This window comes from Odontomachus brunneus, unplaced genomic scaffold (assembly GCF_010583005.1).
Source record: "Odontomachus brunneus isolate Ranch 3 - 2012 unplaced genomic scaffold, Obru_v1 Obru_scaffold_201, whole genome shotgun sequence".
NCBI lineage: Eukaryota > Metazoa > Arthropoda > Insecta > Hymenoptera > Formicidae > Odontomachus > Odontomachus brunneus.
Window position 1 is genome coordinate 312781 of NW_022639651.1, and position 23296 is coordinate 336076.

General features: G+C 34.3%; 1 protein-coding gene and 1 non-coding gene across 2 annotated transcripts in view; one reads left to right on the forward strand and one right to left on the reverse strand.

Moving 5' to 3' along the window:
• Positions 1-456: 456 nt before the first annotated feature.
• Positions 457-23296, reverse strand: part of LOC116852075 — a 43167-nt gene continuing 20327 nt past the window's right edge. The window contains exon 4 of the mRNA XM_032832082.1: positions 457-605. Within this exon, the coding sequence (XP_032687973.1) occupies positions 493-605 (113 nt within the window). The 3' untranslated portion in view covers positions 457-492. The remainder of the gene's footprint in view (positions 606-23296) is intronic.
• Positions 12292-12364, forward strand: Trnaa-ggc. The gene has a single exon. It is a non-coding gene; the product is annotated as a tRNA-Ala (tRNA).

A 23296-nucleotide genomic window follows, 5' to 3' on the forward strand; every position in this document is an offset into this window, starting at 1 on the left:
TCCTTAAGAAAACAATTGTGTATTCTACTTAAATAAAAGAATCTTGACTTACATAAATATGTTCTTAGCATCTACTGAATAAATATTTTTTAGATATTTTCTCCTAGTATAGTTCTCGCGCGCGCGTAATTTAGTTCACCGGCACTCGCCACTATTCGGGTTGGAGGGGAACTAAGTCGGAGTACGCAAGAGCACGCGTACGAAATATCTCTCCTCTGCTCTGTCGGCTCCTATCCTCGTCCGACACCTCGGTGTCGCCCATCCACCTTAATTTTTATCACCATCCGTATCACCATTTAAAGATTCACTCGAGACAAAAGGACCACTTAAATTATTATCGATCCCGACACGCGAATAAATACGTTTCCTCTTCATTGGCGGAGAACGTGCGAGAGAAAGCCTCAATGAGGAGTCGCGCGTGTGAAAGTGTTCGCGGTATGATCTGAAGGTATCGGCTGTGTGTGACTCTGCAGAATTTTATGAATGTACGAATTAAATGGGCGGATTAAGCGCGCATACAGTGTTCCTCGTATCATTCGACAAGCAAACGGAATTTCTCAATGATCCCGTTACATTCAACCACCGATCCAGTGTCTCGAACGACCCTGAAATACAAAAGATCGTCGTTTGAGCAATAACGAGTTCTCTGATTTGCGAACTTGAGAACGTCAAATGATATGAGAAAAGGAACTCGTACGAATTGACCCGTTGTGCGTGACTTTGACCTGTTTGATGTATTTTAAAGCTAAACAATTGCATATGACGAAATACTTTGGACTGCTGTACGTCAATCGATGAAAATCGATCGTGAATCGTTGCTAGAATAAATTATTGCGACCAACATCAATCGCGATTCGTAATTTCGTGAATACAACACTTCAGAGCTAAATAATTGCTCAAGACGGAATCGTAATAAGGACAAACTGCGCATTTTCTTATGAGACAACTAAAGTCAGTACACTGAGAGAAAAATTATCTTAAAATCAACAAATATTTCTTTGATGGGTGCCATTAAGATATTTACTTAAATCTAAATTCTCTTGGTTTAAATTAAGTATTGTTTACCTGATTTAAATAAACAGTATTTGGTTTAAATAAAGAGAATTTAGATTTAAATAAATATGTTAATGGCACCCATCAAGGAAATATTTATTGATTTTAAAGTAATTTTTCTCTCAGTGTAATAAAGGATAGAGTTATGTTAAATAAAGTGCTTTCTCTGTCACTGTACTGTAGGAGGAAGCTCAATGCAAAATGAAATACGTTATAACAATACGTTATAACTCTTCAAGTGAAATTTGAAATTATAGCTTAATTCACACACTAAAAGAGAAAATATGAAAAAAATATAAAATATTTATTCGCGGTAGTAATATCAATAGAATATTTTTTAAATAAGAAAATATATATTTTCTTAAAATCTTAAGAAAAATCTTAGGTTCCTATAAAAGCAATTGTTTATTCTATTAAAAAAAATTAAGATTTAAATAAATATATGTTATTAGTATACTCTAAAGAAATATTTTTTAGATATTCTTTCTTTTAATATAGGGTGGTTTTTTTCTGAATAAACATATCTAGATTTATATTTTCTCTTTATTGTTATTTTCTTTGAAGGAATTTTGGAAAATAGAATACATATTTATTTAAATAAAAATTCTCTTCATTTAAACAGAATATTATTTACTTAAACTAAATAAATAATATTCGGTTTAAGTGAAGAGAATTTTTATTTAAGTAAACATGTTGATGCACACACACACCTAATAAATATTTGTTAATTTTTAGATAAATATTTTTTTCTCAGTGTATCTACTGATATCCCGTTTAGGTACACTTTTACTTTATTCAAATGTGTGTATATATGAATAGACACTAATATACACGACTATACAACGAGACAATCCCCGTATTTCGGTAAGATAAGTAAATGAGCAAATTGTATTTTTCAAGAGATTGTTTCGCAAATTTTGAATTTTGATACTTTTGGCAATCGCTGCGCTTTTAACTTTAGTACATTTTCTCCGGGATAATGCATATCCACTAAAAATCCGTCGGACGCATATATGCGTCCACGGCGCTCAAGAGGTTAACTGGATATAACTGGAGTGACTGTACGACCACGTACGCTCGCACCTCGACGTTGGGAAAAACAGCGATTCTTTCCCGCAGACATGAGATCGTGCGCGGGTAACATCGAGATGCATGATTGCGCAGAACGCGCGTGCGATGAACGAAGCGAAAGTGATCCTTGTGCGGGACTCAGAATGCGGTTCTCCCGACGCAGCAGCTCGATCAGGGTCGGTCGGCCAGAAGGACTGCGATCGGATTAGATCACGCGGAATTAAACTGGAACGGACACACCGTGCGGAACGCCGTTCTCCGTAATAGCGAAGAAAGCTACTGCTGCGCGGCATCGCAAATATGCGCGGAAGCTCGTCGTGCGATCGCGAGAGACTGGACTGTCAGGGGAGAACGTCGGGTCATTCGTATCCCTGTGTCATTCGGTTCTGTCGACTTATATAAAGATACATTGCGCATTCTTATGAGACGGCTAAAAACAGGAATAAAGAGGATAGAGATATATCGAGAAAAGTGCTTTCTTTATCAGACAGTGTTGAAGAGGAAGTGATGTGGGACATAAACCAAAAAGAGAGTGAAACCTAGTGAAAGAAAAAGAGGACATATTGACTATATGTGATTACTTCTTCTCCTTCTTTGTCCCCATCAACTAGACCAGTGCTTGGAATGAAATGCATATTTCGGGTAAATTTCTGATGCGACACCTAATATTCCTCTCCCTCTCTCCATTTCCTTTCCCTCTCCGATCCAGGCTCAACAGCTGAACTACTGTGTTTGAGACGTTCTGTCTCAGGAGCACCTCTATATGAGAAATATGTTGAGACTGTATTTTTATATGTTGAGATTACATTTTCGTTTCTTAATGATTTTTATATTTATAAATTCATAAATAATTAAATATTATATTCTCTACTTGTCTCTCTCTCTTTCTCTCTTTCTCTCTCTCTCTCTCTCTCTCTCTATATATATATATATATATATATATATATATATATATATATATATATATAATTATTTACATATTTGGACTTTTCTGAATTTTGATTTTTTTTGCGACAATCTTGCTAAAAATATTTGTTGTTACTGCGACATATATATATATATATATATATATATATATATATATATACACACAGGGTGTCCGTTCATACATGTCCGAGCAAATATCTCTGGTTGAAATAACTGGTTAAAGTTACAAAAAAGTTTAATAAGAGAAATTTATTGTCATTACGTGGCTCTTAGTCAGCTACAAAATGCATGTAAACATTTTTTTTTACTCGTGACCTTTTTAAGTTATGAAGGTCAACGTAGTTTTTTTAAATGGATACTTATAATTTTTTTGCATATTTACACAGTAGAGGTAATTTGCAATCAAAATCATATCCAGTAAAAAATTGCTAGTATGCATCGTTTACGAGATAACGGACATCTTAAGTATTAAAGTAAGTTGGAGTATAAGTATTTTTAAAAGTGGTTTGGAATGACAATGAGGTTAAAAAAAACAATGTTTTCTCACAAGACATTTATTAACACATAAATTGCTCGAAATTTTAATCATCATGTTCGACACAGCATTCAACGCGAGGTCTGCGGACTTGATTTGCGATTTTTTTTCCTTTAGGGACGTATTAAGGATACTGTCATGACTATGCAACTATTCTTGAAAATGAAGATTTACGACATAAGATCACAAAGGCTGTTAAAAAGGCATTACAGCAGAAATGCTGCAATTAACAATGAGAAATAAAACACGTAATAAAACGCATTGAATGCTGTATTGTTCTATTTAAATAAAAATTTAGATTGAAATAAATATATTATTAGAACTCACCAAATAAAAATATCTTATTTTTTAAACATTTTTGCTCAATATATAAACCTACTAATCTATATCTTTATATAACTTTTATAATATTATAATTATAGGCTGTTATTATTGGCAAATATTCTTTAATAAGACGATAACCATCGGCAGAATGAAGTCACGCGTACGTTATAGCGATCGTCAAGTGTTCACTAAATACTGTTTTAACCTCTCACTTATTTTCAAACTTTGTCCGGTTTCTCAGAGAAAGTTTTTAAAAACAGAGTAGCGGCCCATAATACATTAACATATTGACCGCCGTGGCAATTTCTGTTGATTGTACAAAAGCTTAATTGATGACTGAATTACCAAACATATAAATCAACGTAATTTGAACCACATGTATCCTTTACCTCATTCCATTACCTCTCTATTGGCCACGCTCGATCGATTTTTCGTATAAATGAAATTAATTATACTTTATATATAACTTAATGAGATACTGCAGTGTCATAATTCCGGTTACCGATGACCGTCGCGGCATTCAACATGTTAATTACATTCTCGTTCACTAGGAATCGGTCCTCGAAATTTCACCGCGCGTGTTCGCGCAACACTTAATTGATATTATTTCATACGTGAAAACGGAGCGCGGATTTTGCGTGCTCGCGAGATTCCACTCGTCGGTATCTACGGGACGTCGCGACCGGTTACCGCGTCTCGCTACTCGGTTCCCATGCCTGCTGCTCGCGCGAGCAGCGTTGAGAAATGATTGATATAGTAGCTGGCGGTAAAACGAAGCGCGATCAGATCATATCGGTGGTGAAATTAGCGGGAACGGCATAAAGCATGCCTCTTGTTCGTCGTGCGATGGAAAAAAGAGGAGCCAGAAGATGTTCGCCCGACGGCAAATGCAACCTCTTCCTCCCCATTGTTCGCGCGACGTTCCGTTCGCTTTCCTCGGTTAACGAATATCTCGATTAATTACCGCGCGTCTAACCGTAATCCTTTCCTGTCCTGCGTAATCCGCGTCGAGATTGAACGCTTTCAAACGAGACCACGGACTACCAATTAATCCCCGATGGAGGTCTTTAATTTCCTTTTCGATCGTGGCGAATGCCAAACATTCTACGCAGTAGCAAAAATAAAGCAAGACATATGGAATATTACGTAAGGCCCGCGAGTATGGTACCGTGTGACTGTTTAAAGTATTCGTGACTTTTAGAGACTGATCGTGCGAATTTTGTTAACTCTTTGCAGAACAAATTATTTCTGATTACAGACTTCACTCACATGAAGACGCAGTCGATGAGACACAAAGAAAATCTTATATAATGTGGATTATTTAGAAAAAATTTTGAAAAAATTTGACTAATTTAATTGCGAGCAAATTGCGGATAAACTACTAATTTTGTAGAAATCTTCTTAAAAAATTATCTAACTTTACTTATCTTATCTTATCCTAATATTGTCATAATATTATTTACAAACTTTTGTACAAAATTTTTTAACAGCAAACCTAACTCACCGGAATTTTGAAATTTGAATTAATGCATCTAATAATAAAATCTAAAAAATCTAAAAAAATTGTTGATTTCTCGAAATTATGATTCGCCATATTGAATCCGTCATTTTCAATTCTGTAATGTTTACGTGGGAATTGTAATTAGCGACCCCAAAAAAAATCCCTCTATACCGAGTTTTAATAAAATCTAACAAGATTTTTTATTATTTTTCAAATATATGATCGCCATATTGGATCCACTATTTTAAATTTTACAATTCTGATCTCAAAATCGTATTCAGCGTTTCTGAAAATCCCTCTGTACTAAGTATGACAAAATTTGCATTATTAAACACAAAATGAATGCTTGACGCCAATTGGCGTCAATGCCTATCTGGGCACGTTTTTTTTTTTTACGCCAAATTGCGTCAATGCCAGTGAAGGCGTTAATAGATTGATAGAGTATACCTTAACAAAAGAATGTAACCAAGCGCACATAAATATTTCAACTAATTTTACGGTCTTTAATAATGACAATTTTTTATATATTATTAAAAACTCATGTCGCGTCGATTCCAAATATGTAACTCTCTAATCTAACTCTCTTATCGTTCTCAAGAAAAATGGCCCAAAAGAGTCCCAATTTCAACAGATGGCGTCAGAAAAGATTAGCTTAAACTCAGTCTGATTTCGATCTGATAATGTCTTCACGTTCACGTTTAAAGTGCGAGACATCTTTTAAGAACAGATTTTTGCCACCCACAAAGGATGGACAATGCTAACTGATACATGTTTTTGTTTACATGGCGTTATTTATTAAAATTAAGACTCTTTAGAGTCATTTTTCTTGAGAATGTGGTAAGAAGTTATATATTTGGATTATATATATATATATATATATATATATATATATATATATATATATATTTGAAATCAATTCAATGCGAGCTCCAATCGTATGTAAAAAAAAATTAGCATTCGGCGAAACTTGACCGCCTTTTTTGCTACAATCCTTAGTAATAAACTTTATTGGAAATCTATTTCTACGTTACTAGAAAACGTGATAAAATTTAAAAGAAGTTATACGAAAAGAAGTTATAACATTTTTTCCATATATAGTAGTGATATATTTCGTTATCACATTTTCCATATTTACATTGAGAAAAAAACTATCTAAAAAATAAAACAAATATTTGATAGATACTAATAACATATTTATTTGTATTGATACACATATTTCTTTATTGAGAAAATATTTTTTTCAAAATCTATGTTTTTCTAAAACCGTTGCTTTTCATCAAAGCAATTATTTATTCTATTTAAACAAAAAAATTTAGAACCAAGTAAATATGTTATTATTATCATATCGGATTATTATCATCAGATAAATATCTCTTATTTTTTAAATATTTTTTCTCTCCGTGTATATATTTTTTTTCTACGTTTATATATATATATATATTTTTTTTTTCTTCCAGTAATAAATTTCTGTAAATAAATTTCCTAAACTTCATGAACTGTGACGACCAGTAGCAGTACGGTACATGCTTTGTCGTTATTTTTAAATCATGATATCAGATCTCTCGACAGGGGGTTACCTCCGTTCGATTGTTTTCTCGCTCTATCGTAGCCCCTCCCTCGCGGTTTCACCGCGAAACGTTTCACTTTTCCGTGTCTGCATACTTTCGTGACGTTATCTGCGGCTTTTGTCCCTATTTGCATACATTAGAATAAGTTATTGCTCGCATACGCAACGGCGTGAACGTTGTAGGCGGCCACGCCGCTTTTCCAAGCATCACGTTGCATTATGTCCTCCACGCCTTGCGCGGGCAGATTTACATAACAGTAAGATATGTAAGATATGCGTCGTCTCTGAGAAGGGTCATTGATATTATAATTGCTTAATATTATGCTTTCTCAAGTTATGCGTAAAGTTATGCGTTTATTATATACACAGAAAAAAGTAGTATCCACTCAAAACTAATATACTCAAATTAACAAGCATTGTTCCATATATAAGCAAAGATATATAATTTTATTAGAAAGATTTTAAAGTCTTGAATTTCAACACACACACAATGTTATAATTTTATTTGAATATTATAGTCTCATAAGAAGAGTACAATATAATTAATTAGTGAGTAATAATGATATTAATTAATGGATAATAATGATATCTTCTTCCGATATTTAAAAACATCGCATTCTCGAAACAATATTTTGTGCTTCTAATTAGTAAAAATTACTTTTGAATAATAAAAATATAGATTTTTCTTCATTGAAAAAAAAATCATATAAAATACATTTTTGCAAATAACACCTTCGTTTAACATTAATTAACGTAATCTCATATGAAGATTAACATGTAAAAAAATATTTTCCAAACATGAATATGCTTTTTTTCTGTATAAGTTCTTAGAGCCTGATAATTTATTCAATATTTTTTCTTTATTACGCAGGTTCTTTATATTTCTCAGAGATTCTTTTATCTAACTCATATATAGTGCATATATAATGCAATTTTAATAACCTAATCATTTTTTTATATATGGAACAATAATATAAGATTAACAATATTTACTTTAAATTTTAAAAGAGTATAAAAATTTTTAATATTTCCATTATATATTTCTTAGAAATGTATCATTGTGTATAAATGTAGATTGTTATTTACAAAAAATGAGACTAATTACAAACAAATTGCAAATAAACTATTAATTTTGTAAAAATTTTCTTAAAAATTGTCTAACAAGAGAGCTTTACTCATCTTGTCATAATGTTGTCATAATATTGTTTACAAACTAGTGAGAAACTAGTGAGAATTTTGTAATAATAGGAAACCACTATTTAAAAAAAAAAGTAAGTAATGACTTAGTAAAGTAGCTAACAATAGCAAAAGAGTTGCTATGAAAATATCTGTAAATAATAGAAAAGTTAGAAATAAAAAATTGATTAATAATTTACGACTTTAATTATCTTTCCCCTAATTGACAAAATACATAAATATAAATACATAAATTCATAACATGTTTTCAACTGAATGGGTTTTAAGCAATCCGGAGTCCATTAATAACGTCATAAATCTCTATTAGTCGGTCACTTAAACGTTTGAATGAATTTTAATCGCGCTCCCGGATTACGCGATCAAAATACGTAGTTGAAAATGCTATTAGAATATACCGCGTATTTGTGAAGCCAAAATCGCGTTATAATTGAGATATTTTGTTATATCAAGTGACTTTAAATCTAATGACTTTAAGTAAAATTGGTCAATAGTGCCACAAATCTTCTTGGTTCAATATAACAATATTATTGATACTAATATATAATACATTTTTTTGATAATCTTCAAATCTTAATTTCAATAAAATTGATATTGAAGCAAGAAGAGATTTATCCCAATTATAGCACTATTAATAAAATTAACTCGACAAAATAGCATTTTCATCCGTGTATGTAATATAAAATTTTCGAGTTCTAATTCATTGGCTACCAACATGTCATATTAATATACACTCGTCAACAAAATTATCGTATAGATAAATTCATGTCGAAATTTCGCACAATTTTTTTAAATGGGCATAATACTGCGAAACATTATCGTATTTAAAATTTTCTTTTTTTATTTTAAAGAGTGAAATCTGTAGTTTAAGGAGCATTCGTCCGATTTTGAATTTACTCTCTCCCCTTTCCGCAATCTTTTCAAAAGTAAAGACGTGTTGCGTCTCCAAAAAATTGTACAATTTGACGTATCCTACGGGGTGAACAAAATTTTTTTCATAAATTTCATGATAACCATTGTAAAGTATAGACTTTCTTCTACAGTTTGAAAAAAAAAACGGAGTTGTACAATTTTTTTTCGCGGAGTAGCGACATGTCTATTCAATGAACGTTATTTTGATTTATGATTCTTCAATAAAGAGAACACAATATGTATTGCTAAATAGATTTCGTTTTTAAATTTTAACTGAACAGTTAATCTATTATCTTTGTTATCGATGATTTCCCGATCAATAGTTACTATCATTACCCGAGTCGAAATGTTAGTTCTTCATTAACCCTGCAAATTCCGTCTCCTCTATTGTCTTATTTCAAACTTATTTCATATTAAATATTTGATTATCTTCTGTTAAATATTCTATATATTTCACGCTTATGATTTTTATTCCTAATTTCAACGTTTAAATTAATTAATCACGTAATTTACTCAACTACAAAATATGTGAGATAAACAAATATTAAATAAGTAATATGTGGAAAAGATAATAAAAGTAAACAAACTTTCTCTTTATTCAAATTTTTCTCTTTTTGTTGATATTAGATGTTTCGATGAGATTCGAAGCTCTTAAAAGAGTTAATAAGAAGTTGTAAAGGCAAAGATTACAGTTGTATGTACCCAATAATGCTGTTTACCAATGGCTATTTTAATTTAGTTTCGGTGTAATAACAAAATTACATTAAAAAATATTTAAGATTTATTTATAGAATAAAAGTTTATTTCACACGGAAATAAATTTTATATTTTATAGAAATAAATTTTATTTCGCAAAAAATAACTTTATTTCACAGAAATAAATATTATATTTTATAAATAAATCTTCAAGTTTTTTCTCAGTGTAAGCAGAAGTGAGATTATAAAAATTCAAAGTAAAACCCACGTCCGAATGAGGATTATTAGATATAAGAATCAATACTTACAAAACTTGCATTTAATTTTACACAAAGACCGGTAGTCATAGTTTAAATTATTTATGATCTTTGATTGAGAGCATAATTGATTACACATTTATGGACTGTTATTTCGTTGTTTAGATCATTATTTCTTTTTTATACAAAATAAACCTAAGTTATCAAATAATCAGAGATGTGTTATAATTACTTATCAAATGATGATGCGTAATAAAAATCGGTCTATTTTCGACTCTGATATCTCTTTATTCTCAGTAAGTTCGTCGAAGGTCTGTTAAAATCGGGAAGTCTCAACGTAACAATAATTTCACAGACCTTGAAATGCATGATGCATTACAGCCCATGTACCGGTATCTTACGTTCTCTGTCTTGCTTACTCGATGCAACATTCTAGTGCCTGGCTGTCCTCGTTGCACTACACGGAAAAAAAGGTTGGTTGAATTAACCAAATATCTGGTCGAATATGAGCAATCCAGAAATTCCGATTGAAGTAACCCGAATTCTATTTAAGTCAACCAAACATCTTGTTAACTTAAACATAAATCGGGTTATTTCAATCGGAATTTCTGGATCGTTTATATTCGACTAGATATTTGGTTAATTCAATCAAACCTTTTTTTTCGTGTAACACTGACAATAACATTACACTTACACTGGCACTCGCGTGGATATAATTCGTATAAACAAAAAAATGTTAAGTAATTTGGCGAGGACTGGAGTCCGATTACATATTTCAGGAGAGGACGAAATATTTCACTCTTGTCTGGAATGAAAACGCCGACATACGTACACCGTGTACACGCGTGTCGCTTGACGTCCCGATACGTAATGAAAACACTCGGAAAAACTCGCGAGATACGCAAGTAAATTTGACCGCCTTGAAGGTCTATGATGTTTCAAGAACGTTGACTGTTGTCATCTCGCGTTGCCGACAGGCGGCGACGGTGGCGGGAATTACTAGAGGGAAAGCCATGTCCTTTTTTTCATTGTTTTAATACTCTTGCGCGTCGTGTGCACTTTTTTACGACCAAGACCTTACGATTCGAGACGATGAATAACGAAAATATCAGGACACAGATTACGTAAGTGGCATGTTATTTATTCCTACGTCGAGCGATTATTAAATATTTCATATTAGAGGTACCCATAAGTGACCAAATATTTAACCCTTTATAAGTTTGTGATCGATATTTTAACCACTTCACGTAAGATTCAAAATTCTATTGTTTTAAAAAACAAGGCAAAAAAAAATTAGAAATAAATAACTTTGTCAGTAATTTTTATACAGATAATATGTAATGGAAAACACAAGTAAACATACAAGTACTTGCCATAAAAAATACTGCTAAAAAAATGAAAGTATGATATTTCCTTGTAGTATGTAACATAAATTAACATTCTTGTAATTTTTTTGACATGAGTGTAACTGCAAATATACCTGATTGGTACAAATAAACAATTTTTTGTGTTTATACAAAGATTTTATTTACAAAAAAAGCAAATTTCCACAAGTGATTGAAATATAACCACAAAACCTAGATGGATTGTAGTCGATTTTTTGCCAAACAATAATCATAATAATAATAAGTATTATGAGGTTTCTTATATTTCAAACGTTTGTCTATCTAGATATGTTATGTAAACTTGCAATAGACATTAGAGCCACCATTCTTAAAAAACAATTTTATCCAATAAAAGTTTAAAAATGAAACATATTTGAAAGTCTGGGTTTTTTTTAACAACGATATAACAAGTCAAATTTAGCAACAGTTTTATAAACAATTTATAAACAATTTTATCTAAGTGGCATACTAAAAAAATTTTTTACATATTGTACTGCTTAAATATTGAATTGACCCATAAATTTGTGCGGATTTTTGTCTAGTTGGCATTTTGTCTAGTTGGTATTAGGAGAATAATTTCACACACACGCACACACGCACACATATACATACACGCACGCATAGTTAGCTATGTATGTAATGATAGCTGACATTTTAAAGCATATTTTACTAGTGTAAGTAACAGTGTTTAAAGAAATACGGTTGCCTTTGTTCCGGCTTGAAAATAGAAGACAGTAATGAGTTTTTCCCGATGCATTATGCTTATTTATTTCCATACAAATTGTGTAGGATGTAAAAGCGAATTGAGGTAACACACAGCATCAATAACATCATATAAGAAGACAAGAGAGAGTCTGGTTGGAGCGGGAACCTGGATAGCTCAGTGGTTTAGAGCAGTCGCCCGGCAAGCGAAAGACCCGGGTTCGAATCCCGGCCCAGCAAACTCCCCAGCTTCCGATATACTTTTCTCTCCAACTCTTAAACGGGGGTCTATAATAGAAATCGTAGAGTCGGTAGAAATTATGATCCGCGGCCGGTTATTCTTTCCCTACTTGATCGCCGATTAGTCAATTTTTACGACTTACGACTTTACAATTTCTATTGTAGACCCCGCTTTTACAGTTCAGAAGTGGGATTATAGCGTATTCATCGTGTTTCGTCGTCAAAGTTCGGGCTCGATTGGTTCGAAGCCTGCCATTTGAATTGTTATCCGGATTTGTGGCAATTTGAAATATTGGTGTTTAGTGTTGGCGTCGCTGAAAATATCGCGCAAAACCCCAGGGGTGCCTCAGTTATGGCTGTGATTTAAATAGGGAGGCACTGGCCGGTGAGCGGATATTAGACATGCGTTAAGTTTGGATTTAGTGTTTAGTGTCGTGAAAAAATATCGCGCAAGAACCGGTAGTCGGTTTATGGAAGATATTTGCCGGTGAGCGGATATTAGACACATGTTAAGTTTAAATTAATAAAAAGCAAATTGTGACAAATGTGATCAGGCTAGCCGAACTGTTGTAGAATGTAAAAACGAACTGAGGTAACACGCAGTATCTTGACAATAACATCACATAAGAAGACGAGAGAGAATGTGTTGAAGCAGGAGTCTGGGTAGCTCAGTGGTTTAGAGCAATCGCCCGGCAAAACGAAAGACCGAGTTCGTTTCCCGACCTAGCAAACTCCGGCTTCCCATATATTTTTCTTTCCGACTCTTACAATTGTTAGAATTTAGCTGGGATGTTTTTGCCTTATCATATTTATCCAACATTACCTTCCTTTATTATCATCTGTTTCACTCATTATAAAACTTCCTTGATGGTACAAATTTTTCTTCTTTAGAAAACGTGAAAAATCGCTTAGAATGTTTCTTCGCCGAAAAAACACAAAAATTTTATAAGAAGAGAATTATGAAGTTATGTGAAAGATAGTAAAAGATTGTTGGACAGAATCGCATATATTATTAATTAGAATTGTTTTTAATAAAAAAATAAAATGTATTTCAATTTTGTTAAGAAATCCGCATAAATTTATGAATTAATCGAATAGAAACTGATAAGACTAGGAGTTTAGTAAATACTTCATTGCTTATGAGTATATCTAATATTTAATCTAGCTATCATCGGCGTCACATTAATTAAATTTATTTAATTTAACTGTGTCTACGCAAGTGTCAACGCTAAGAGTGAGTCTGAATGTGCTGAAAGCCAGGTCGGAAAACGTAGAAAACGTTAAGACAACAATAAATTGGATATTTTCGACCACGTAAAATAATTTATTATATAAAATGTTTTTACTTTTACGAATGTTTAACAAATTTACTAGTGATAATAAGATCCGAGATTTAAGTGGAAGTTCGTAATTTACTGTCATTTAATAATAATTATATTATAATTACAGTATATAACAGTATAATGATTATATTATAATTATATTATAATTACTTAATAAATCTTAGATTATTCGACAACATGCACTTGTATCTATCTCATACAACAAAAAAGTTCACCCCAACAGCCGAATAATGTCACATAAATACAAATTTACAATTATCTTAAATATATCTCAAGTAAAGATTAATGATTTACAATCATATAACTAGTTTTAGTATTTAATGTAAATCACACACAAATGCTGATTTGCGTATTTTGCCTTTTGCGATTGCAAGTCCCGTCTTTAATTTGCCTTTTTTCCTCTCTTCCGTACCTTCAAAGTTTATAAAAATTGTCAATAATAAAAATAAAAATAAAAAAGAGATTAACGTAAGGATTAAGGGGATGCTGAAACTGAAAACTTTACCGACAGAACACTGACATTTTTCTGCAAAGTTTACGTTGTATTGGTTACACAAAATTACAAATTTTTTTACGCAATGAAAGTACATGCAAAAATAAATAGGAGTATTGCTCGATATGTGTCGAAAACGAACAAAAAAATTCTTAATGTAAAGTCTCAAGCTGTCAGTTAGCGTAATATTTATCTAATCCAAAAGTTCCGCATCTTGTACATACGAAAATGTGGATGCTCCAAACAGAAAAATTTTGAAGAACATTGCTCTACTTTCGCATCTGCATTTGGAAGCTTAAAAATATCGAAAAAGTTTGCAGAAAGTTTTTCTACATATATATGATTAGGTTTTCCGTTGAATATGGTAAAACAAAACAACACACATTCTGTATATGCAAGAAATACGAAAAGGATAGCGTGATTATGTTAGTGACGATCGTCTCTGCATTATCGACGTTGTTCGAGTTCGTCATCGACTCCAACATCCCCTTAAGGGGATGCTGAAGTGGATGTTATGATGAAGTGGACGAACTCGCTAAGCGTCGATAATGTAGAGGCGATCGTCAAAAAATAGAAAACGTTATCATTATCTATCGACGTTACCAATTTCATGTATATATAGATATACAGGGTCATCGAAAAGTATCGGACCCCCCTAATATCTTCAGTTAGAATGCATTTTGGAGAAAATGTCCAATAGCAAAGTTATATGGTTTCAAGCGGGGAGTAAGATGATGACCTTGACTTTGATCTTGACCATGTCTTTCAAGGTCATTTCAAGGTCAACCTTATTTTTTTAAATGGAACCCCCTACATTTTATTGCATATTCTTATAGCTTATTTCGAGAGCTTTCCAAAACGCTAGAACAAAACATTTTTTCATTAAGTATTTTTTGAATTATAAAGGTTTGAAGTTAACAATTTTTTGACACAAAATGTAAAATATCTTGTAAAATATTATTTAGTTTTCAGTAATCATAACCTTAATACTTTTGTGCGTGAAATAATGAGACCAATTAATTGGTTTAAAGAAAATACATTAATCGAAAAGTGTTGGATCCCCGTAATATTTTCAGTAAGAATGCATTTTGGAAAAATGTCCAATAGCAAAGTTGTACGGCTTCAAGCGGTGATGCTAGTAGACTACGGCGGAATACCGCCTGAAACTGATCGCGAGAAGCTGCTCGAATGCGTGATGTCCGAAGGCGTTAGCATGAATCTGCCCGAAAGCGTTGACGGGGCCGATCTTTATTCTCTCACTCTCGCAGGCACCAATGTACGAGCTCTTGAGCAAACAATACGGATTACTGATTTTAATCTTTGATGCAGTGCTGTCTTCTTCTTAGCGAGCAGCAGTCATCTCGTGGCCGTACAACTTTGCTATTGGACATTTTTCCAAAATGCATTCTTACTGAAAATATTAGGGGGATCCAACACTTTTCGATTAATGTATTTTCTTTAAACCAATTAATTGGTCTTATTATTCCGCGTACAAAAGTATTAAGGTTATGATTACTGAAAACTAAATAATATTTTACAAGATATTTTACATTTTGTGTCAAAAAATTGTTAACTTCAAACCTTTATAATTCAAAAAATACTTAATGAAAAAATGTTTTATTCTAGCATTTTGGAAAGCTCTCGAGATATGTTATAAGAATATGCAATAAAATGTAGGGGGTACCATTTAAAAAAATAAGGTTGACTTTGAAATGACCTTAAAGGACATGGTCAAGGTCAAAGTCAAGGTCATCATCTTACTCCCCGCTTGAAACCATATAACTTTGCTATTGGACATTTTCTCCAAAATACATTCTAACTGAAGATATTAGAGGGGTCCGATACTTTTCGATGACCCTGTATATACAGGGTGGGCCATTTTAATTTACCCAGCCGAATATTTCGAAAACTAAGACCGGCAGACAAAAATGTTTCAGATAAAAGTTATATGGATTGATGAAGAACATAAGAAGATACTATTGGTTTGACCTTGCGTGGTCCCGCCAAGGTCAGGTCGAGGTCAACTTTGTTTTTTTAAATTGAAATATATATTTTTTATTACGGAATTTTATTATATGTAAAGAAGCAAATAACTTTTGAAAATATTTTTTATCCGACCTTTATTTTCTAAGATATTTACGGAAATATCTACAAAATTATTGGATTCAATAATTTTTTTACACAAATTCGATTAACCGAAAAATAGCAAGAGATAAAAATTATCTATTTTCTTCTCATAGAGCTGTGAGATTTTTTTTAGAATTTTTTAATTAACTTTTTAGTACTGTATTTCTCTGCATTTTCTTGAAGTACTAAAAAGTTAATTAAAAAATTTTGAAAAAATTTTCAGAGTTTTACGAGAAGAAAACAAACAATTTTTATCTCTGGCTATTTTTCGGTAAAGTTAATTGAATTCGAGTAAAAAATTATTGAGTCCAATAATTTTGTAGATATTTCCCTAAATATCTTAGAAAATAAAGGTCGGATAAAAAATGTTTTTAGGTACTAAGGTTAGATACTGGATAGTCGTACCGTACATATACTGGGGCGTTACCGAAAAGTGTTTGTCGTTTTCGGTTCTGACCCAGTATTTAAAAAGCTGTATTATTGGTACTGGCCCTGTTCGTAGAATCAGTACTGAATACCCAAGTAAAAATCGTATACAATCTGCCAATAGAGGATATTGGGCCAGTATTGTGCCGATACCGAAAAACGGACGATAGTAATGTGCTTTATGGGAAAACGGAAGAGGTCACTAACGCGAAACCTAGATAGCTCAGTGGTAAGAACGCTTGCCTGACAAAGGAAAACTCGAATTCGATTCCAGCCGTCGCCCTGAAGATTTTTTCCTGATATGACTATTAAAAATAGACTTGTATAGGTACGAGAGCAGCCCCGGCCATGGTCTGATCTTTCTTTCTATACTATATAGTTGTGATATTAACAATTGTACAAATAATAAAAATTACTAATAATCGATACTGGCCCAGTACTGGGAATAGGTATTTCCCCAGTGCTAAGAGTCAATACTTTTTTTTTATACTCGTACAGTACTGATTTTCGGTACTGTGGCAGTGCTGTTTTCCGATACTGGCTTTTTTCTATCCCAGTATCATACCAATACTAAATCCATACTGGCAACTGGTACTATGCCAGTAACGTTTACCATAAATCGGTACTAGGCTACTTTGATGCCAGTAGTAAATTCCTACTTGGGTGTATACAGGGTGTCCGAAACCTTTCTTGACACAAATCGTAGGAAAGTAGAACGGATTAAACGGAATAGAAAAGTCAAATACCATTTTACAAAATTCGCAATAATTTTCGAGTAATTAATTATTTTGTCTCAGTAAATTAGCGCTTGCGCCGGCGCGCGACCGTGATACACGCGAATCGCGGCTCACTGCTTTCCTCCGCCCATAGCTACGCTGTATCTCCTAGCCATAGTTACCATAATACCATACGAGATACAGCGTAACTATGGGCGGAGGGACGCAGCGAGCCGTGATTTGCGTATATCACGATCACGTGCCGGCCGAACGCTAATTTGTTTAGACAAAATAATTAGTTACTCGAAAACTATTGCGAATTTCGCAAAATGGTATTTGACTTTTCTGCTCCGTTTAATTCGTTCTACTTTCCTACGATTTGTGTCAAGAAAGATTTCGGATACTCTGTATATATAGGGTGTCACACACTCTCCTTCGGGCATTTTGTGGGGACGTAGAATGGGTTGATGTAAACATAAAAGTTTTATATCGTTTTGCGAAATTCGCAATAATAGTCGAGATACTAATTAAAAAAGATTAAGAAAAAACGCACGCTGAATGGTAGAGGATGGACCGCTCGAGTCACAGCGCGGTCCAGTAATATAGCGCACGGATGTCACGCGCGGTGATTGGAAGACAATGCAATACTGTCTATACTTATACCGCTGCGCTCCTACGTCTTGCCACACCGCGCCGAGATAAGAATAGGCAGTGGTGCATTGTCTTCCAATCCGCGCGCTTTATTATTGAGCCGTACTGTGACTCGAGCGATCCGTTCTCTACCATGCAGCGTGCATTTTTCTTTAATCTTTTTTAATTAATATCTCGACTATTATTGCGAATATCGCAAAACGATATTCGCAATAATAGGACTTTTATGTTCACATCAACCCATTTTACGTCCCCACTAAATTCCCGGAGAAGAGGGTGAGATACCCTGTATATATATATATACAGGGTGTCTCAAAATTGTAACACGCCAATTCTATAGGGGCGTAAAGCTAAGCGAGAGGATCAGAAAAGTTCTCTTCCATTTAGCAATAACGCGTCTAGTTTGTTAGTAATAATCGCGTAAGTTTGACATTTATTACGCCCATCGCGGCCTATAGACGCTGCACGAGCTCTGTGCGTCGAGGCTAAATATAAGGTGTAGTAAAAAGAAATCCATTATTTTTCCAATAAATGGCTTTAGTAATGTGTATCTCGCGTTGTATAAGTACGATCGGTTTATGCTAGATGGCGTTAGAAAGATAAGATTTCGTACTAAAAAAACTTCTCAGACAGTTTTGTGATTGTTTGACTCAGTATTGTTTGAGCGCGCGTCAAAGATGGACACCAGCAAAGAGAAAATACGCCATATTTTACAGTTTTTCTTCGATAAAGACGAAAACGCAAGCCAGGTGACTGAAAATGTGAATAGTGTTTATAGTCCTGATACTGTAACAGCCAATCACGCGCAATTTTGGTTTCGTCGATTCCGTTCCAGTAATTTTGATGTCAAAGATGCACCACGCTCTGGAAGGCTAATTGTCGAAAATGTCGATAAAATAATGGAAATCGTCGAGTCCGACCGTCATGTAAGCACTATTTCGATTGCCCAGGAGGGCTAAACATTGCACAAAAGACCGTTTGGAACCACTTGAATAAGGATGGATATAAAAAGAAGCTCGATGTATGGGTGCCACACAAGTTAACGCAAAAAAACCTCATGGACCGAATTTCCATCTGCGAATCGCTGCTGAATCGCAACAAAATCGACCCATTTCTGCAGCGGATGGTGACTGGTGATGAAAAGTGGGTCACTTACGACAACGTCAAGCGAAAACGGTCGTGGTCGAAACGCGGTGAGCCGGCGCAAACGGTGGCCAAGCCAGGATTGACGGTCAGGAAGGCTTTGCTGTGTGTTTGGTGGGATTGGCAGGGAATCATCCACTATGAGCTGCTCCCCTACGGCCAAACTCTTAATTCGGACCTGTACTGTCAACAATTGGACCGTCTGAAGGAATCAATCGCCCAGAAGCGGCCAACTTTGGCCAATAGGAGAGGAATTGTGTTCCATCAGGACAACGCCAGGCCACACACATCGATAGTGACTCGCCAGAAACTCCGGGAGCTTGGTTGGAAGGTTCTTATGCATCCACCTTATAGTCCGGACCTGGCACCAAGTGATTACCACCTGTTCCTGTCTATGGCGAATGATTTTGCTGGTGAAAAATTCGCCTCAAGAGAAGCTTGTGAAAATCAACTATCCCAGTTTTTTGGGACATAGGGACAAGGGTTTCTATGAGAGAGGCATAATGGAATTACCTTCAAAATGGCAACAAGTTATCGAACAAAACGGTGCATATTTGACCTAAATCGAATAATTCTAACTATGCTAAATAAAGCCTTCAATTTCATGCAAAAATAATAGATTTCTTTTTACTACATCTTATATAACGTAACTCGCGCTGACCATCGCAATGGCGTCTTGACGCTTTGGCGTTGCCGGCGCGCGGCGAGGCAACGATGAACGCGCCGCGTTACCGCTCAGCCTCGACGCACACAGCTCGCTGCGGAGCGTCTATAGGCCGCAATGGGCGTATTACTGAGCTGCGCTGTGACTCGAGCGGTCAATCCTCTACCATTCAGCACACGCTTTTCCTTAATCTTTCGTAATTTCTCGGTTATTATTACAAATATCGCAAAACGGTATAGGATTTTTATATTTATTTTAACCCGCTCTACGTCCTCACGACAGCTTTGTAGATTGTTCTGAGACACCCTGTATATACAGGGTATCTCAAAATTGTAATGCACCAACTCCATAGGGGCGTAGAGCTAAGCGAGAGGATCAGAAAAGTCCTCTTCCATTTAGCGATAACGCGTCTAGTTTGTTAGTAACAACCGCGTTACTTGTACCACTGTACTCCTATATCTTGCCTCGGTGCGGTGGGACAAGACGTAGGAGTGCAGCGATATAAGTATAGGCAGTGGTGCGTTGTCTTCTAATCGCCACGCGCGACATCTGCGCGTTATATTACTGGGCCGCGTTGTAGCTCGAGCGACCCATCCTCTGCCATTCAATACACGCTTTTCCTTAATCTTTCGTAATTAATTTCTCGGTTATTATTACGAATATCGCAAAACAGTATAGGACTTTTATGTTTATTTTAACCCGCTCTACGTTCTCACCAGAGCTTCGTAGATTGTTCTGAAATATCTTGTATATACACACTCTGAATATTCGATTGTGAAAAGTGCGATAAAAGTACGATGCCATCTCGAAAAATATCCATGAACTAATTTTTCGCTTTACTTTATCGTAGGTATCGAAAAAGTAACCACATGTAATCATAAACTTTTTTGCAAACTTTTCGTATCTTTTTTGGCATCAAAACTAAATTCTGAAAATGTAGTAGTGATCTTTGAAATTTTCCTGATTGGAGCATTCACAGTTTCGGTATGTACGACCTACAGAATGTTTAAACAAATATAAAATATTAAACATATATATTAAGCATATATATATTAAATATTAAACAAATATTAAACAAATATTGCACTAACTGACAACTCAAATTTATATTTAAACATATTTTTTTTGTTTTCGTCACATATTGAGCAATGCTCCAATTTATTTTTGCATGCACTTTTGTTGTGTGAAAGCGTTTGTAATTCTGTGCAAGCAACAAGATGTAAACTTTGCAGAAGAAAGTCAATGTTATGTCGGTAAAGTTTTCATGTCCTGCATCCCCTTATGAATAAAGAAATTGTTTTTTTTTGTGTTTTCTCATTAATCCCTATATTCCTCATTAATCTCATTAATCCCTATATTTCTCATTAATCCCCTCACATATTATTTACCCATATAAATGATTTTAAACGTGTTTATCTCGCGCACCATCTCTAATTAAATATATCATTAGTCCTCCATAATTCAACGGAATTTGCAGGATTAATGTGGACCTCAAATTTTGACTCAAGATATACCGATATCAACTTCTTGCGCATTTATGTGCTTGTAAAATTGCCCAAACGCAACCGTTGTTCCTCTCTCGTCGTATCCTTTCGCAAACTTAAAAATGCATGTCATAAAATATATACGAGTCATGTGTCTCTCTTATCGTTGCGTCGTGGGTCTCGCGTGTAACGCGCTAAGTGCGTGCGCTTTACGACCAGCCAAAGTCATAAAGCGCGGCCGTTGATAAATTAAAAGTCACAAAAACGAGGAGACGAGAGAGAAAATCGTGAGATCATAGCAGTTGTAACGATCGAAACGACTGCAATCGCGCGGCCAGTGATTGCGTCTTCGCGATCGCGTTTGAATTCGCAATAATTCGACTTCGGACGGTTTCGTGGGGCAACATGCAGCAGAATACGCGGAGTCGCGAAGGTGAGAGTCATTATTCGGGTCGCCATCGTGGAGAATGCCAAGGTCTCACCCTCTCCGTGCTTTTTACTCGCCCTCGGGTGGACACGTTTGTTCTTCGCCGCAACCGAGTCCCCCCGTTTATTCGGCGCACAGGTGATCGAATTTCGACTCTGTGACCGAGATTTTGCAACAGGTAGGTGTACCTCAAGGACCTGAGAATAACACGCGCGATAGATAGATTTCTTTCATGTAGTCGACGTATCCCGACCTCCCGAATTGCTTTACGTTTAATATAATGAAGGAACTGATTATAAAACAGACAGATAACATGGAGTAGGAGTTTCTTTTTTCTATAAAGCACTGCATTCTGATGATAACCGCTGAAAGTTGTTGCATTTATAAAATTTGTCATATGTAATGCTGAGTGCAAAGCGACAAACGTATACGGAGATATAAACGATTTTTTACTTTTGTTTTGTCTAAAATTTAGACGTTGTCGCAATCTCGAATTATTCTTGCTTGGTTAAGAGAATGCTCTGTACATAATGTAGCTTCATATTTTGCACTGATTTTCTATTCAATTGTATAGAATTGCAAATACTTATATAGAATGAAATACGCAAGCCAATGAATAGCGGAGAATGCTCCATGTTATACAAGGTGTCCCAGAACAACTTTCGAAATTCTCGTAGAAGTATAATACGGATTGAGGTAAAACATATAAAAAACATATCGTAAACATATGAAAATCCTAAATCTGTTTTATGATATTCACAATAATTATCGAGATATTAATTAGAAAAAATTGGGAAATGATCACACGAGATATGGTAATGGCGACGTTTGCCATCGTGTATTTGTATATTAAATAAAAAAACCGCTACAATTTTCCTAATAACTTTGTAGATATTTAATTATTAATTAAAGAAGATTGACGGATGGTCGTTCGCGATAATATATTAATGCTATCTAATTAATAACTAAAAATCTACCTAATCTAAAGTTATTAAGAAAAAGGGAGAAGATTTTTTGTTCGGCTTGACTTAATGTACAAGCACACAATGGCAGATGTCGCCATTACAGCTCATCTACTAGAATTACTCTAAGCAGAGTTTAGCAACGACTGCGGTTTTATCAAAATCCTGCGAGAGAGAAGAATATATTTATAATCTCTCTCTTTGTCTATCTGCGAGAGAGAAAAACATATTTTCCAGAGAGAATCTAGACAGAGTGGAGCGGATTCGCTGTGATGTTAATTATAGATCAAAAGGTTTATTCCGCTTTATTAAAAAAAAGTTAATAAATTCGTAAATAAATTTTATTATTTTTCTTTTTATCTTTTGTGAGACATCTAAGGAAAGATAAAAGTCATGGAATATCAATCGATATCATTAAACTAAAAAAACTCGTTAAAAAAGAAATTCAAGAACTAAAATTTCAGAGACTTCGAAATGTCATCATGTTGAATGAGTT